The 19,276-nt window shown below is 31.6% G+C and overlaps 4 protein-coding genes across 6 annotated transcripts in view; all 4 read right to left on the bottom strand.

Moving 5' to 3' along the window:
• LOC109335135 (cystinosin homolog) overlaps positions 1-1,512 on the bottom strand; it is a 5,835-nt gene extending 4,323 nt beyond the window's left edge. Inside the window, exons 1-2 of the mRNA XM_019571218.1 lie at positions 1,391-1,512; positions 1,160-1,292 (exon numbers count right to left, since the gene is read on the bottom strand). Coding sequence (XP_019426763.1) covers positions 1,160-1,292; positions 1,391-1,512 — 255 coding nt within the window. The remainder of the gene's footprint in view (positions 1-1,159; positions 1,293-1,390) is intronic.
• Positions 2,962-4,265, bottom strand: LOC109335707 (mavicyanin-like). The gene is made up of 2 exons (XM_019571858.1): positions 4,067-4,265; positions 2,962-3,294 (listed from the first exon to the last, which is right to left on the bottom strand). The coding sequence occupies exons 1-2, from the start codon at positions 4,263-4,265 to the stop codon at positions 2,990-2,992; spliced, it is 504 nt and encodes a 167-aa protein (XP_019427403.1). The 3' UTR covers positions 2,962-2,989.
• LOC109336765 (uncharacterized membrane protein At3g27390-like) lies at positions 4,930-10,127 on the bottom strand. Of its 3 annotated transcripts, none has more exons than XM_019573569.1 (10): positions 9,560-10,127; positions 8,796-8,904; positions 8,513-8,708; positions 8,290-8,426; positions 7,316-7,604; positions 6,566-6,672; positions 6,331-6,466; positions 6,006-6,180; positions 5,442-5,682; positions 4,930-5,253 (listed from the first exon to the last, which is right to left on the bottom strand). In XM_019573569.1, the coding sequence occupies exons 1-10, from the start codon at positions 9,651-9,653 to the stop codon at positions 5,022-5,024; spliced, it is 1,716 nt and encodes a 571-aa protein (XP_019429114.1). In that variant the 5' UTR covers positions 9,654-10,127; the 3' UTR covers positions 4,930-5,021. The 3 variants fall into 3 exon arrangements, with proteins under 3 accessions (XP_019429114.1, XP_019429113.1, XP_019429112.1); XM_019573568.1 differs by having other exon boundaries at positions 6,018-6,201; XM_019573567.1 differs by having other exon boundaries at positions 6,006-6,201; positions 9,560-10,126.
• Positions 14,949-18,899, bottom strand: LOC109335162 (pentatricopeptide repeat-containing protein At3g13880-like). Its single transcript, XM_019571253.1, has one exon. It carries the CDS (start codon positions 18,852-18,854, stop codon positions 16,440-16,442), a length of 2,415 nt encoding a protein of 804 aa, XP_019426798.1. The 5' UTR covers positions 18,855-18,899; the 3' UTR covers positions 14,949-16,439.

Below are 19,276 nucleotides of genomic sequence, written 5' to 3' on the forward strand. Positions count from 1 at the left end.
AAACGGTATATATATATATATATATATATATATAAATAAATAAATAAATAAATAAATAAATAAATAAAGATAGATTTAGAAGAGAAATTGTATAAAATAAGGAACTCATAATATGAATACATCACATAATACACCATTTGTTTAATATTTATATACACTTTTAACATCGTAGTATATATAAATGTTAAGTGTTAAATGTATTATCTACCCATTTCAATCTAAAAATAATTAATGTTACTTTAGAAGGGAATTGATGTTAAGAATTTTAGAAGATCGGTGTCTTCTTTATAAACTAAAGACTAAATTAGTGTCAACATTATCTACCAGTATTTAAACTACTATATATTTTTTATCGAGTAAAACTTGCTTTGATGTGTAACTATATGATATAATACATTTTTATCATACTAAGAAATATGAAAATATCATTAAATATGCCAATAATTATACATAATTTATAAAAAAAAACGTCACTCATTAATGAAATTCTTTCTACTAAAATCATTTAAGTAAATAAGAAATACTTGTTAATAAATCATTTGTTTACTTATAAGTTGAAAATGATATCATCAAAAATAGTATTGGAAGTTCTATTTTGGTCATGTCATAATGTCATGTATCTGTTAATTAATGCAAGAATCAGTGTGAAATGACATTTTATGGGAAAGGCCGATACTTTAATATCCAAAATTATATTCCAACCATCATTCTATGTTGTTTCTTTTTTATTAATTATCACAACAATTATTAATTTAATTTATTAAATAGATAGTTTCTAATATAAAAAACTGAGTAAATATCTATTTCAATTTGTCATATTTTTTTCGACCTTACCATTTTAACATATCAAAATATGAAAACTAAAATGATCTACAAACATTTCAAATATGAGTTAAATTAGTCATTTTTAGTCTGTTTTAAAACATTAGGTAGGAATTAATTTGACTCCAAAAAGACCAATTTGACCGACGTTTAAAATTTTTGGGAACCTTTTTGAGTTTTTTCAAAAGGATCAAACTGGTAAGATCGAAAAACATGAGTAATTACTCTAAAAATATATTCATAGAGTTTTTGGAAGGAAAACAATGATGGTAAGGCAAGAAGTATTAATAAAAAAAATGATGAGTGAGGGATGAAAGGAATAAATTGAAATAAATACCTGATGAAAGCCAAATTTGATATGATATTGAAAGTGAAGAATAGGAGTGAAATACAAGGTGGTGTTGTAGATGAGGTACAAGGTATGTTTGGTATTGTTCAACAATAGATAGTTGAAATTCAAGCCAACCACACTATAGTTTTAATTTATACAAATCAAAGTTAATTTTGATAGAATCAGAATAGAACATAGATGTGAAAATGATGAGAAAAATAAGGAATAATATTATACCTTTTCCTATAGAAGTTCAAGAAAAGTTGAGGGTATAAACTACTTGACCAAATAAAGAAAGCAACCCATCCTAACACTTTGTATGACACTTCTAGGACATTAGAGTTCCATGCTACCTCCATTTTTTTGATAAAAGGGTATTGGAATTATTGGTTATGGACTAACATTCATACTCAAAAGATCATGATTGATAACATATTCAAATCTTCACACATATATATATATAGTGACTATTATATAATAATATTTAATATGAACTATCAAATTTTATTTGAATGGACAAGATTAAAAATTACATATTATATGACTATCATGTGACTATTATCTAACTTTTAATTATAACTATTCATAATTGGTTTTAAGACTCATATTTATTGTTCTCAATTCTTATATGATAGCTTATTTCACTTGAGTTATTTCTCATATATATATATAGTGACTCTAAGAACAATTCTCATATAAAAATTTTGAGAACAATAAGTCTAGGTCTTACAATATATCATATAGATGATTAGGATTAAAAGTTTGTTATTAGTCATGTGATAATTATATTCATATATTTTTTTAATCTTGATCATTTAAATATCATAGTGATATAGGGTACACCCCTCGTTAATGCTGCATTTTTGTTTGTTTGTTGTTGTTATTATTATTATATCATTACTATTGTATTCTGAATTTTATCACATTTGAATAGATATGATAGCATAGGTGGGCTTTTAGATATATGTAGATAGAAGACACATGTCCATTATGATTGTAGTAAGGGTTTCTTGAATGGATTTAATTTTATACATTGTTAGTCAATTATCTACCATTGATTTATTAATTATTATTGACTCTAAAATAAAAGTAATACAAATTAATAGTGAATGGTACACTGCTTTACATTATTAGTACACAAATTTTAAACTATTCTTGAATACATTCAAAGCAGAAGTACACAACAAATATTTCTTTATGGAAACTCGAAATCATGTGATGATATAAGTTCTTTTTATATATAATAAGCCACTTTATATATTATTCCATATACTTAATTTCAAATACCTTTCTTGAAAGGACATTACATTAGTAATTTATCTTTTACTAGAAAAAATAAGGTTGCTTATCTTCATTCTCATTGCTTCTAACTAAATTTTGGATGATAAGATATGACACATGAGAATTAAGGTTTTGCAATTATCATTAATGTTTTTTTTTTAAATTGTAACCATAAAAGCAAGTGCTTACATAAACAATAATGTATCTTACTTAACAAATTCATATCAACATGACATTATTAATAGTACCCACTATATATATATATAAATAAAGGTTTACCATATACGTATGAAAGTGGTGATTATTATTATTATATCGGTTAAAGTATTGATATAGTGATAGTTCTTATCAATTTACATTCATATTGTTTGAAATCTCGAATGAAAACAAATACAAAGTAGTGCATGTCAAAAGATATTGATCTAATGAAGTAAATAAATGCTGAAAACAAAATATCATTTACAAAAACCATACATAGATCATGCAATATTGATCCAAATTACTCTACTACATAACTATACAAAAAGTCATTTAATTTCCTAAAAAGTTCTCAAATTACAAAGGAATCAACACATTCCAAAACAAAGTGAAAGAAACCATTCCAAAGACACCATATGTTGTAATAGCATCATGGTACCCATAGGATTTAGCATGTTCATCCTGAACCATGACCCTTAAAATCATTTTTTGTCCCTTCTCACAGTGCCCTGATGCACCACTTATGAAGTAGAATGTTCTTGAGTGTTCCAACTTGAACACAGTGTTGCCAATGTTGGAAAAGAATGTTGGGTGAGTTGCATTGCATTCCTTGTAATCTCTCTCACTCACCTCCATCACTGAGTCCTTCTTGTAACTAAAATCTGCATACACAAAAATATATATATTACTTGTTAACACATTCATGATTTCCTCATGAACAAAACTTCGTTTATTATTATATAAAAAAATCGGATCTAACACATGATACTCTCACTTAATCGGTCTAACGAAAGATAGATATATACGGTCTTATCTCATAAGCTCACTAAGTAGTAACTTTGTTTATTGTGTTAGAGAAATGTTGTTTGTATCAAAATATTTCTAGACAGATTTTTAATTTTTATGAGAGTGAATTCACTTACTCCAGAAAAGATTTAAACAATTTACTCTACATCTTAACCATTCATAAAATTTAATGGTTTAAATCTATACAAAAAGTTTATTTTAAAAATAGGTGTGAGACACAATAATCTGTCATAAACAAGTAAAATAATCATGAATAAACCTTTATGGTTCCTATCAGAATATCAAGTTATTATATATTTCTATAAAGAATAAAATTACATGCAAAAATAAGTTAACTTGAAAAATGAGTTTTACTATGTCAGAGAAAAATATTAATTATACAATATTTCTAGAGAACATTTGTATATATCAAACTAGAATAGTAATGCATGTCCCAAAAAAAGAGTTTAATTTATTATATAAAAAAATAGTTTTTTCTTACAACATTTGTATATATCAAACTGAGTACTGTGAATGAATATCAAGGTATTTTTTTCAAGATAGAATAAAAAATGCATGAGTCATTTTCTCAATTATAGAAATAATAGAATATATGCATGATAATAGAGAGAGTGATGTAGTGCATACAAATGGTATCACCAAGTTGGAACCTATTGTTAGAAGCCCAATCATTGTATATATTGGTGTCATTAGGAGGTGGAACAATCCACCCTTTTGTGCCACCAACTTGAAAATCAAAGGAAGCCATTGAGAAATGTTGGAGACAAGAAAAAATGGGCAAGAGAAGAAAAAGTAGAAAGATCATGGAAGAAGAAGAAGAACTCATATTGTTAAGAGAGTTTTTTATGAAAGTGGCATAATGTAGAGAAATTGGTTTGTTTTATTGTTATATAGATTTTGATAAGAGAGAGTGGTGAAGTTGGTGTTTCAAAAGTTGGATGAGATATTGAGATAGTGGGTGGTTATAGTTAATTATTGCTTATTAATTTGAGTTGAACTAATTTCTCAATTAATTTAAGTTAATTGAAAATATCACTGTAATCATTTATTATAGGCCATGATGGCTTAAAACTGAACTTATGTTATATAAGATTCATGTCATTCATATTTGTGAGATGGTAAGAGAATTAGAGTATAAACGTGGAAAAAAAACTAGATATAATCAAAGGATAAAAACTAAATTGATATAAGATTATGTATATTTAACAATTTAAGTGTATGTTTGAAATTAAAGATAATACTTTTGTTGCATTTTAAAATCATGCAAAACACTTGGAGATCAATATTATTACAATGTTTCTAGGCAACACTATGATTAGATTTTGATGGCATATCCATAAATCGATGGCGAGTCTCGTGCAACAGTAAGATTGTTTCTCTGCTTGCGGGAATAAAAATGCAGACATCCACCCTCTCCGAACCCCACCAAGTGCACAGCCTTGTGAACCAGGTCTCCCTTTTAATGCCTTATACTAAAAGGACAGTAAGAAAAAACAAAGTGGAAATGGTTTTAAGACTATACATAAGATATGATACATATGATACATTGTTTTTTGGGGTATAAATATGTAACATGATATTCTTATGCTGAAATTTCCAAATCTATTACATGTTCTGATTCTTGACCTGAACCATTAGTTTTTCTGCCTTTGAAGGATTTCATACTAATAATCCTAGCAAAAGCACTCTTTGATCTGATTATTGATGACGCTTCGTGCTTGTCAGCAAGTTCATCAGATAATGATCTTACGAGATCATCAAAGCGTCGTTTGTAGGTCGGAAACCTTGTGATATATTTGGTGATCCCTTGTATCCTGTGTAATAGACATGAAGCCAGAATGAGTTAGACTTGTATTACGTGGAATCGGCTATATGGATCAAATGATCTCATAATCTCATAATGCCTTATTCTTTCTTAATGGTTCGTCTATGATTTTAGTTCGAAATCAGAACAAAAGTTATCAACAACAGAAAAGCTAACTTGTTTTAGTCTGATATGTACCTTCTAGCGAATCCATCAAGCTCACCGAGTTTGAGGTCAGAATCTGGAGCTGGGCCAATAGTTGAATTTTTCACCCGCTTCGAATCACCATACAAGAGAACTAATTTGCAAAAATAGTCCTCTTCTGATGCAGTAAGATTTTTCGCTTTGATTTGTTCTTTAAGTATCAAAAGGGGATTAAGGAACCACTCGAAAAATTTCTCCTTTGGTCTGTTTGAGGTAGTTAGTTCAGTATCATCACCTGCAAAGTAACCAAAATGATTCCTTTAGGATGATTAAAAGAAAATAATCACAAAAAGTAGAAGTAAAAGGAAACAACTTATGGAAATAGAGACCTTTTTTGAGCTTACCATAAAAGCTTATGCAACTAGTTTATGAACTTTCTATAAGCTCTTTTTATTTTAGCTTATTTTAATAAGCTTATCATAGGAGCACTTTTAACTTATTTAAAAAGAAAAAGCTTATTAGTAGGCATTTACTTAAGCTACCTAATCACACTATAAACAGATAAAAAGGGAGAGCGAGGAAGGAAAAGATAACTAAAACTCGAAATGCTTCACATACTTATCAATAAACCCTTGGCATTTGCTTTTGCAGATCGCAAGAGTGCCTGAAGAAGGCAATATGCTGGCAAACCAATACTAATGACTTTACTTCTTTTACCAGACTCGGCTTCTTCGATGTCTTCGCGTGTTATTAGTCCTTGAGAAACCAATGCTTCTCCGGCATGATGACATTCCTTGAACAAGCCATCCAACAGCTACACATGTTAGAAAATATATTCATTTAGTACAGACCCTTAAGCCTGATGCGAAACATGAACAACCTAGGAGAAAATGGTCATATTTGAGTCGTGTATCATTTGGATCGAAAATATTTAGAAAAATACCTCAAGTGGTTTCAACTCAGCAATATTATCTTTCAGTGAAAATGTGCGAGAAGGTACCCTTTGTGGTTTAGTTTTGGGAGGCGAATTTGTATCGGAAGTTGTTCGTGACAGCTTTTCATTTTTTCGATATTGAGGCCTATCAAACATCAAATTTTGCACAATGTAAGGACACAAGTTGAAGCCATTTTAACTGTAAGTAACAATGATAGTATTTGGAAGCTGAGAAGAATAAAACCTCGGGAAGCAGGATCCTTCTCGCATGTCGAGAATATCATTGCTGTATTCATCATATATGGACAAAGCTGCAACGATGTACCGAAGGCCAGACGAGAAAGAAGTCTCCTGCATTTATTAAAAGCACAAAGAAATACATTTATGCCTAAGTAAAAATCATGCATGGATAGTATCAGCATAGTCTCAAGGAGTTACTGCTTTTTGTGCAAGCTATAATTTAGAGGGCATTCTTGAAATATGGTTTTAATCAGGATTAAGAGAAACTATGTAATATAAGGAATTTGATTATACTTAAAATACCACTTTTAACTTTTTTATATCATATCCTATTTATGTCATATCTCAAACAATTATGAATTTATAACTGAAATGACCAAGAATTCAAGCAGCAAATCCTTAAGGCTAACATCTTGCCATGCAGAAAAGTTGTACATCAAGCCCTCGGCATGCATTCACCTTTTGCATGTATAATCTAAATACTAATTAGCGACAAGTGGCATTGCTAATGATGAACTTGGAACTGAATGCTGAGGTTTGTCCGAAAACCGTAAACTTCGAAAGCTTATTTTTTAACCTCGTATGTTATGACAATTTAAACTGGTCTGTCTTTTGAATAGAAATCAGCCTAGAAAAGCATAGAATCAGCAAAACAAGCCGATATTTTTACTCATTATAAAATCCGTCTAACTCTAACGGTCTACCTAAGCACGGCATCATAGACTATAATAACAAAAGGATATTAAGGATTGACCTGATAAGCAACAACACCTGCATAGGCACCAAGTAAGGTACTAGCTAACATGGATGCCAGAACAGCCCCAACAACAGCCAGTGGCCACAGAAGGATAGCAAGGCCTGCGAATGGCACACATATTGTCTCCAAGAAAGGGCCTTCTCGACCTACGAGGTCATGAATTAAACGACTCCAGCCTTTAAAAAGCATGTAAGGGCCTTTGCATATGGCAACAAATGACACAACTGGCATATCAACTACGATCCCAAGAACAGCAGCTATAACAGCCCCGGGAAGATAAAGCAGCCTGCATCAAATCAACAACAACAACAACAACAACATCAAATCGGGGAAATATTAAATATGCGATATTATCATTTATACGTGTAGAAGACCTTTTTAAAGTCACAATTTTGTTATGCTTTTGGATTCCCAAAATCAACAGGTAAGATCACTTATTTGACTTTCCAAGAAGAGGTATAGTTGGATAATCTCAGGTTAAATATCGCATAATAGGCCAAAGATACAACTCAAACACAAAATGCACAATAAAGAACATAGGAAAAACTCCTTATCTTACATGCTCTTTGTTAGCACTTAGCATCCCAACATTCAGTACCTCATCTTTGATATAATTATGTTTGCCATGCAGGCCGCAACAGGTGATACCATTCTGCGTCTTGATATTTGAAATACAGAAGACGCTATCTAGTAAAAGTGTTTCGTGAAGACGCTATCTAGTAAAAGTGTTTCGTGATACCATTCTGCGTCTTGATATTTGAGAGACTTAATTCATTTCAATTTGGTAGTCACAATTTATGAAATTATGCAGGCCGCAACGGTGCATGATACTATATAGTATGTACTACCCACTTGGCTAACAAAAATAAACCATTTGGATGTGTGTAAAAAAAATTTTAAGCTGTGTTTTTTATAGAGATACTAATAACATGACATTAAATTAACTTTTGGGAAATATAATGACATAAAACCTGATCTCATAAAAATTTCCATTTGGAGGCCCCTCTTGTCGCAGATCATCCATAGCCGAAAAATAAGAATCGAAACAAACATGTCTTACATCCGTGACCATATCGAAGGTGTTTAAAATAGTGGTCCATGTACCATCCTGTGAATGCAGTATGAAATTTATGTACTGAATAACAGCAGAACTGAAACAAAAAGCTGCTAAACAACTTCAAAACTAAAACATACCGTAAAACAGTGGAAAACTTTGTTTTCTTTTCCTTCCACTACAGCTTCAAAGGTAGCAAATATTGGTGAAAGAAATCCATAAGCTGCTCCACCTACAATGCTTACAACAATGCCAACCACTGGCCATGTAATCAACAACACGGGTAGTACACAGATGCATGTAACAACCTTCAGAAGAGGCCCTAGTTGTTTTGATCTGTAATTTACGGAAATCAATATGAGGAAACGATTGCAAATCAATCAAGAAGCAAGCACTTGAGAGGATGGAAATCAAGGAAAGCACCTCACAACACAGTAATATGTCCAAATACAGTGTGCAGCCCAAAGACCAAGTATGATAGCCGAGTTCCCGATTGTCAATATTAAGCATATCATTGGGCAGAAAATGACACCTGAAGTAACATTGAATTTTGAGCATTGGTGAATAAGCTTGGGAATTATACTCTTCAGGTAGAAACCTTCACTTAACTCTTGATTTTCTTTGAGTATAGTAAGTACAAAAAGTAGAGAAGCTATTACAATGGATGCAATGAGGTTTCAACCTATGACCTCATGCAAACTCACCACTAAACTACTATAACTTGTTTGATATTCAATTCATTTTCATTCTCAAGTTTCAAATGCTGTGATTAGACAAATTTTATATTTGTTATTAACAAACGAGTCTCTACTAGATTCATCATAAACAGAACCCGAATTTTAATTGTTTTCGAAACTTATGTATAAGACACAAAAATGGAAAATCAGTTAAAACAGGTTAGATTGTCATTGATTTACTATGTTGAGTAATTTGCCAACAAACATGGAACACATGAGTGAAACACCAATGTCCAATCCACCATTGTTAAGGAAAAAGTGAGCCTAATATATTTCATAGAAAAAAGAATGACTACTTAAGCTAACTTATGCATAGATCATAGATGTTTCATCAAGAAATTCCTATTCTTGTGTTCAACTTGTATCTCCCAATCAAAACATATCAAAATAGAAAGCACAAACAACCAAAAATACTACAGAAAAATGGAGCTAAAGTCATGAACAATTCACCTTTGACATGGCCTAGAATAAAAAGGCCAATAAAATAAGGCAGAAAGCAAAGAAAACTCCACAATGAAGCCCAAAATCCCTTAGGAGGTTCCATTGCTCTCCCACCCAGATTTCTGAAAACCAATCTCTACAATCTCATCATCCTTTTGACCCCACACACAATCATCCCCTCAAGTTAAAAAGATTCAAACTTTGTCCACTTTAACCTTCACTTAGAGAACATAAACCTTAGAAATCATATAAACAGATGCTAAAAAACAATTTTTCTTGGAAACACAATAGGTGGGTCACTCTTAATCTCCATTTTCTTCCATTTTCACAACAAGTTTGGAAAAGGGTACACTAAGATTGTGTGTTTATTAAACTTTGAGTATAGTTAGTATGAAACAAGAGGAATAGTGGTGAATGGAGCAGTTATTTTATGAACAATGAATAACTAATGCTAGCCAAATTATCATATCATATATGATATCAAATTCTTGAATGTAGATACATATTATTCTTTTGTGCTCAGCTTGGGCTTAAAGCAAAGCACTTATGTAGTGTCAATTGTGGTGACTTGTGAAGTGTGGCTTGTTTTGATTATTTTTTGGTTTCCCACTGTTATTCTCGTACTGGAAGCAATCATGTCCGAGCCGGGAACATCCACATGTATGTGGGGCTAACTCTCCCAACGAGTATTTTTTCTATCCACAAGACTCTCACCGGGTTCTTGCTTAAGGGGAATCAAACATGTATCACTTGAACCAACACCCCTTGTGTGGCTTGTTTTGATTTGAGAAAAGGTACAACCATTTAACTAAAGTAGAGACTAGTGTACTTGTTTTATGTTGCAACAATAATACAAGTGTCAAACATGCAAATTTTCACAGGAAAAATATATATATATATATATCAGAGAAAGGCTCCTGATTTATTTGCCACCACAATAACACTTGTCTGTTCATAATTTTAGTTTGATTCATCTAAAAGGTTTTGTTGTTGTTTTAGTATCCTAATTAGTATTTATGTTTGGGATAATTAAAAAATTGGAATTATTATTCAAAATATGCATTGAAATTCAATAATTTAAAATATAAATTCTTACCAATAAAATTTTGGTACTACCTCCTAGGAATCGAACACTGACTTTTCAGTTATTTTGAAATCTAGCGGGACTTTATATCATTAAACTAATACATTGATGATTAGTAAAATATAATTTAATTTAAATCAATAAAAAGTTAAAATTTAAAATTATTTATTCTAAAGAACTTTTGATAATTTAAAAAGCCTTAAAGTAAAGGGAATAAAGCATCTCCTGATATAAGAAGATAAGTTATATTCTCCTGTCAGTGAAATCATAACATGTGTCATGTTTCATCATTTTCTATAAAAATATTTTTAAAAATAAACAAAATAGTATACATGTCATATTTTTACTGATCCGAAGATATACATTATTCTCTAAAGTTTGAAATATAAAAAGCAGAAATTGATGGATTACAATAATAACGCGGTAATAGATGGATGCAAAATAATTGTGCGCGGATAAAGCGTGTAGCACAATGCCAATTGCCAACAACAAATATTTTCAGGGGAACAAGAAATACACAAAAATCTAACTCAATCTAAATACTAAACCATATTCCTTGAATGAGAAAAAGGTTCTGATTAAGAGTTTTTTTATATTGTTATTGTATTATCTATTATTTATTTTTCCAAACTAATAATTGCACAATATTCTATCAATACTCCCTCCCATTAATAACTTTGCTTATATTAACAAAATTAAGAAGTGTTTAAAAGAGATCTCAACATTGTGAGTATATGATAGAACAAAGATATTACATATCTACACAAATTTTTGATGCATTTGGCTTTTTATTAATGAAAAATGATCCTAACTCCACACCTTCTTACTAAAACTCCCATCACATTTTCATACTAAAAGTACTCCATTCCCAAGTTGATCTATTTTTCGTTTCAGAAAAAAATGATATTTTTCTTACAACATAAGAAAAATATTATTTGTCATAAAATTATATTTTTTTTATTAATGTTTGATTTATACGTGACATGCATCAATTATTTATGATGTAAGAGAATATCATTATTTTTTATTTTCCATCCCATAACTCCCCACATGTTAACACACATGATAAATATTTATTCATATTAACGTATTAAATTATGTACTATTTTTTTTTGCATATAATGTATGATAAATGTGAAATATATTGACCTTATTTTCTGCATCAGCATTGAATAATAATATGAGGCAATTTATCAGTCATTTATCTTGTGTTGTTATATTTATCATGTCTTCACACATAAAAAAAATAGGGATGACAAAAGTACTCAGTGGATACCCGTTAAAATATATGTAATAGATACTCATAAAAATAATTTATGGATAAGAACATATATTATGATATTTATTTTGTTGGTACTCGCATATTTATAAATTTATTTTTAATAATAAATAATTTATATATATTACTTTTTTCATCTATATTATTATTATCATTTTACAGTGAACTTTAGTAATTGAAATATAATGATAAATTCAATATAATACATAAAATTTATTTTATTATTCAGACAATACTTATTTATATATATATTAATTATTACAAAATATATAAATATATATTTAAACTTAAAATCATATTAAGTATCCGTAGATACTGTTACTTGTGCGGGTACCTACAAATAATGTGAGTATAAGTAAAGAAAAACACCACTAGCATCTATTCTACACCATTTCCATCCCTAATCAAAACAAAGTGAAAAATCATATTTAGTATACTTTAGCAATTCTTCCCAGACCTTTTGAGATATGCTAGGTTACAATTCCAATATGTGGTGGGGCATAACTAATTATATGTCTATAATATTAGTAAAGTGAAGGTCACGTTTTCAGTTAAAAAGAAGAGAAGAAAATAAAGAGTAAAGAAATACCTTATTCTTTGCAAGAACTATTTTAATTTGTTCACTTCATCAATATGGTGATAATTGTTGTTTTTGATAATCCTTAAGAAAAGGTTTTGACTTATTATTCTTTTAAATAATAATATATAAATCGGTACCACTTAGAACTTTTATGTCATGTTTACAAAAAATAAAAAAGACTAATGTTGGGATTACAAAAAGCTAACAAAAGCTCATCTACAGCATTAGCTAAAGGATTTTTTCCTTGTAAACCCAATTTATTCACTTTATATCTAAGTCACTACTTTTTAATGTATTTATTTTTAAAATAAAACTAGTCCCACATAAAAGTAGTTTTAGACCAAAACATATTTTGCTAGGATACATGATTTTTTTTAAGCACCACCCAAATCTGAATTCAAAGTTTTTAAAGATAATTCTCTTTTCTTTTATTGCTATTGTGGACCTAAATTAGTGAAAAGTCTTTTATCCATTATATTTCTAATAATCTAAATTCAAAAGGTATGGATTAGTTACATTTTTTTTATTAATATGGATAGCTATTATATTATAATCGGATTAAAAGGAGAAGAAAAGTCCCATATACCAAAGTTAGGGATACACTCAATATAAAACTTTGAACAAGTCTAAAAGTATGAAAAATGAAAGATAGATCGAACGTGGCTAAAGTGGTGCCCATGCAAACCCTCTTTCCTTCTATGTTATCATCATCAATAATATTTTAGGTGAATTTTTTCAGATACACGTAGAAATTAAAGACAAAAAAATAGATATGATTTGATTTGTTATAAAAAAATACTAAATTGGGTTGTTCAGAAAACACTATTGTAACATAAAGGCTCTAGATTATGCCTCCTTTAAAAAAAGTGTCATTGGTCTGAGCATGTTTCTTTTGGAAGAAAAAATATATATACAAATTTATTACATCATCAATTATTGATGTTTAATCATCATTAACTCTCTTCAAAAGTAATATAAACGAATGATAAATGATATAGTGATTGTGTATAAATTTTTATACTGATATTACCAGTTTGACCACTGACCGGACTTGAAAACGGCTCTAGTTAGTTGTATTAACCAAATGAGAGTTGAACTGCTTTGAACCAAGAAAATTCCGGTTCGACCGTGTTAAACTGGAATAACCCGGGAAATAAGCGGGACAATTTACTTAAAAGTAAAAAAAATGGAACACTACTATAATCTTTTGTTTTACTCCGGTCCTAAAAAATATTGGGAGATGTTATTTCAATATAATTATACACAATTATTAATTATATAAAATTTTACATTTATATATAATTATATATTAATAAATCACCTAGTTCGACCGGACGATTTAACCACTTAAACTAACTAATCCTGATACAGGATCTCTTACAGTTTGACGTCCGGTTCGAGCTTCACAACATTCAATATTCCACTCTTCTTTTACTCATTGTTTCTTTTAATTCATGACATCACATTAAATTTTATGATGTTTCTTGTCCTCTACGTTATTCTCCTTCAATGAATCAGCCTCCATTTGCTTATAATTAAAGGAGCATTAATGGCCAAGTGTTGTTATGTGTCATTCTAAAGACAATACACCCGTGTCTCTAGTGCAAAACAACAAGCAAGCACAAGACTAAAAAAAAATAAAAAAAATAAGAAATCAATCTTATATATTATGTGTATTTAATATTATATTTTATCCTAACATGTTTAGTACAAAAGTGTGCTTCTTCTAATGGGAATGAGTTGAAACTTGAAAATGACGCATATGCAATGATTTAGGTTACTTTTTTCCACGCACTTCAACATATTGACTCATCTGTGTAACTTATTTTTTCTTTTTATCATTACTAACGTGTTGACATTTTCCTATCGTTTGTAATGTATAGTTTGTATTTTATAAATTCAAATATAATTTTTTGCGCTAAATGTATGGCTGAAATAAGAAGATAATAAGGATAAAATAAGAAAATAATATTATATGGTTTTTTGGTAGAAATAAAAAGATATTGAGGGCAAAATAGGAAAACACAAATTACACCATGATGGGTGGTTATTTTGTGTTTTCCCTTTATTAATAGTATAGAAGTATATATATAATGTATATATGAAAGGGCATGCGGTCCGAGAATGGTATATGTATATAATATTACTTTCATTAAGAGATTGTCTTCTGGATTTGAACTCATAACCTTCATGTCACAAGGCAAACAGTCTTATCGTTACACCGAAATTCATAAAAAATGGTTCATGCAATTATATTTAACTGATAGTTCAGTTTAAACTTTAAAGCAATCTTTCTTTTTACATGTTCTGAAAACTGATACGTAGAATGTGTATTTTAGTGTAAATATGACATTCATAAAAGTTCATACAGATATCTGGCTTCATATTGCACAGTGTTTGTGGCTCCATATTGATGTTGATATTATTATTTTATGCTATTAAAATGGAAAGTTTGTCGTTGATAGAAGATGCAAACCTTTGCTAATAAAAAAGATAGATAATGCAAAGATTTAATGATTGATACACACATTCACATGGTGATTTTACTTTCTGATACTATGTCAGCAACTCCATCATGACTTAGTGGAGAACTGTGTGACTTAAACAATGGTGGTTTGAGTCAATTTTCTCTTTTATGAAAACCAAGTTTGGGCAAAACGGACCACCATGTTCCGGCTCACAAATGCCCACTAAAATAAGGCGGGTGTGGACATGCCCGTTTATAGAAACATAAAAAGGCATGCCCTGCCCATAAAAATACAAAAAAGATAGAAAAAAATAAAAAATAAAAAATTACGTAGAGGTCGCAGACTCGTTGCTGTCGCTAAACCAATGTTTAGCCCCAGCAATGAGATAATCGGAATGATGGCCGAAGCTATCCCGACCAAGAACCAAATGAATAGCTTGTACAGAGTCAGGCTCACAATGAACCAGCCAAAGTCCAGCATTCAAAGCCAATTGCAATCCCTGCTTGAAGACTTCATGTTCAGCAAGGAGACTAGAAGCATAGCCTATGTGACCACTGACTAGAGAAATCAACTACCCAGGACCAATCCTAATGAATGACCATGGCAGAATAAAAATTTACAACTTCATAATTTAACCAAGCATGCTGATGAAAACAGAATGTCAATGCCACCTTCTAGTCTGCTATAGAGTTTGACCACTTGTGTCCTTTACTAACCCGAAATGAGTTGTTTTTGATTCAAGTATTCAACTACATGGTTAAACCTCTTCAATCCCCTATTTTCAAATCTGTATTTTTTAATAAGTTTCACATGTGCAAACATTATCAAATTATGTTAATTATTGCCATATCTGTCAGCTACTAGATAGTAAACATAAGATGCATCTTTAAGAAACAAAGGCAAGAAAATCATAACTTATATAAGTAATTGTAAAATTCATTACCTTGGTCAGGTTCTTAAGATGCTTTCCTCAAGATCAAAAGTTCCATCATTACATGACCAAGCGAATAACTTCTGAAGAGATTGGTAGAATTATAGCGACAAACAGGAGAAGAAATATATGAACTTCATAAAAGATGAACTAAAACTTATGAAAGGTAGAATGGTTCAAGAAATATATACTTGAAAGAATTTGTCAAACATAATAATACTTGACCAGTAAAAACGTAATACATACAGTTAAAGAATGCTAACCATCGTTAATGCTAAGGGACGTTTCAGGGATCAATGAAATATACTGACTGGCCTTCTACTATTCTTTCCATGTCCTTGCAACAGGGAAGTTGAACATTAAAGCCACTTGATGAAACACTACACTATCGTATAGTGTAATTAACACAGAGGAGACTGTTTGGCTTAGGGGCTTGATAATGCCCTTTCTTTTATCAAATTCTGCCATGTATCATCTCTCCAATCCTCCATATGACACCAAGAGGGTTACCTGTCAAAAATATGTCATTCGAGGAACTGGTGTTTTTTTACCAGTAATCTTTACAAGAACAAAAACCTTCTTTGAAATGATGGAAGCGAAAAGTATCCCGAAGAATTATTTCTCTCCTCTCCACCTTGGAGATGAGCTTCATTGTTGTATGGCAATCAGAGCATACTCTCAAATTCTTCATCACCCTCACTGGTGCTGATTTTGGTAGAGAGATAATCCCAAAAGTTACAGCTAACTTTTCACTGTGGTGGTTCATGCCTATGGTGCCACTAAGTTGAGCTTCAGAGATGTCCAAAAGAAGCTTCTCATTGTTGAAGCTAATTTTATTTATTTTTACCAACATTTCTTCTAACCGTGAATAAATCAACTGACTCATTTCATGAGAATGATCATCCACTAAAAATGTATGAACCTTATTTCCTACCTCAATCCAACTTATACCAGGTTCCTTTTTAACTCCTCTATCTTGCATAAGCTTCCTAACCTCTGAAGCAGGCTTCTCATTCCCTGCATCATCGTAGATATTGTAAAGAAGAACATAAGATGCAGCTGCATGAGGTTCAAGTTCTATTACTCTTTTAGCAACATGCTTTCCCATCACAGTGTCCTTATGAACCCGGCAAGCACCCAACAAGGCACGCCATATTACCGGATCATCCTCAAAACCTGAATCAAAAATAAAGTTTTGGGCATCCTGTAGCCTTCCTGCACGCCCTAAGAGGTCAACAATGCAAGCACTATGCTTTACATTAGCTGCTATGCCATAATCATTCTTCATTACATAAAAGTATCTTAATCCTTCTTCAATGAGACCTCCATGGCTACAAGCAGTAAGGACCCCCAGAAATGTGATATGGTTGGGCTCAATTCCAGATGCAATCATCAACTTAAAAAGTCTCAGAGCTTCGTTAGCAAAACCATGTTGTGCGGAACTACAAATCATCACAGACCAGGATACCACGTCTGGGTTCTTCGTCTCTTGAAATGTCAGCTGAGCAGAATCTAAGTCTCCAGACTTTGCATACATGCAAATCTGTGAATTTTGAACAATAGTAACATCCGCAACTCCAGATTTTAACGCATAACTTTGGATCTGCTCTCCGGATCTTGCAGCAGCCATTTCTGCACAAGCACTCATCACACTTGATATAATGAACTCATCTGGTTTCCTTCCATATGCCAAAAGCTGATGAAACAAAGACAAAGCATTTTCAAGCTGCCCATTTTGAACATAACCTGCAATCATGGATGTCCATGTGACGACATCCAATTTAGGAGTTGAGTTAAAGCACCTTAGTCCATCTTCCATTGAACCGAAAAAGGAGTACATGTCTACTAATGAAGTTCCAATAAACTCATTTGACTGAAGATCGTTCTTAAAAATTTGAGCATGAATTTGCTTGCCAACCTCAAAATTTTCAACAGCAATACAGGCCTTAAGTATGCTAGAGAATGTAAATTTCGAGGACTTCAACCCTTGCCTTCGCATCTGGCAGAATAGATGAAGCGCTGCCTGCCCATGTTCACTAGAGATGGTCTGCATTTGCAGGAATCTAGCAATCATGGCATTATACATGACATCATTTCGGTACGGAAAACACATGAAAATCTGAATTGCATCTGTTAAACTTCCGGTCTTCGCATACATATCAAGCAATGCAGTCCCAGCAACAACATCCAAATCCAAACCATGTTTCACCATGTATCCATGAAGCATTTTCCCAAAAAAGTTCATATTATGAACGCAGCACGCCTTAAGCACAGTTCCTAAAGTAAAAGTACTAAACATAAAGCCAGACAAATGCATTCTCATAACAAGTTCAAAAACGTCATTATAACCACCTAACCTAACATAACCAGCAATTAGTGAATTCCACGAAACATCATCCACATTCGCGGTAGAAGTCTCAAACAAAAGCCTCGCCTGATCAATCCATCCACATTTGGAGTACATGTCAATAAGAGAATTAATCACAAAAACCATTCCATTCAACCCGCTCACAATAACCAAACCATGAACCACCTTCCCTAACTTGACATCACAAATACAACCACAAACACCCAAAACCCCAGCATAGGTATACTCATCAAGCATAAAACCTTCCACTCTAGCCTGACAAAAAGCGTTCAAGGCCTTTTCATAAAACCCAAATCGTGAATACCCAGAAATGAAAGAGTTATACGAAACAAGATTTCGTTGGGGCATTTCATCAAACAAGTTGTGGGCAGAGTTGAAGTCACCGAGTTTGGCATACATTAGAAGAAGGGTGTTGTGGAAAAAGAGAGAGGGTTGAATGAGTTTGGTGGAAGTTGATGTTACATTTTGTTCATGTTGGTTCAAAGTGTGAATTGAATGATGGGGTTGTTGGATAATACTCACAAAATGGTGAAATATGAGATTCAAACTTTTCAGATTTTGGAACAATGTAACACTCTTGCCTCGACATACCATTTACTCTCAGAATCACACACCAACTACAACTACAACTACAACCTAATCAAATTAAAATTGAGTCCTATGAGAAGAATGATTATACTTCCAAATCAAACACTATTTTACATACAATTTCCCAAGAGATGGAAGTCTAAAAACCTTTTTGTTACATTTGAACTTGGAAACTCAATTCCAAGGCTTCTTAGTTCCAAGAAATGTTTTAAATTGCGATTGTTATGTTGGACCAAACTGTGATCGGAAGCCTCCAACGATTGTTATGTTGGTCCAACCGGTTTGACACCTAAGTCATTAGTTTTAGGCTTAAACTGATCGAATTAACCCAATTTTATGCAAAACCGGGTAGATGAGATGCTCGGACCGGTTAGATGTTCGGTTCACGGTTGAACCGATCGGACTGGCCGGTGCGAGCCGAGTTATAT

The sequence above is a fragment of the Lupinus angustifolius genome, chromosome LG20 (genome assembly GCF_001865875.1).
Source record: "Lupinus angustifolius cultivar Tanjil chromosome LG20, LupAngTanjil_v1.0, whole genome shotgun sequence".
NCBI classification, from domain to species: domain Eukaryota; kingdom Viridiplantae; phylum Streptophyta; class Magnoliopsida; order Fabales; family Fabaceae; genus Lupinus; species Lupinus angustifolius.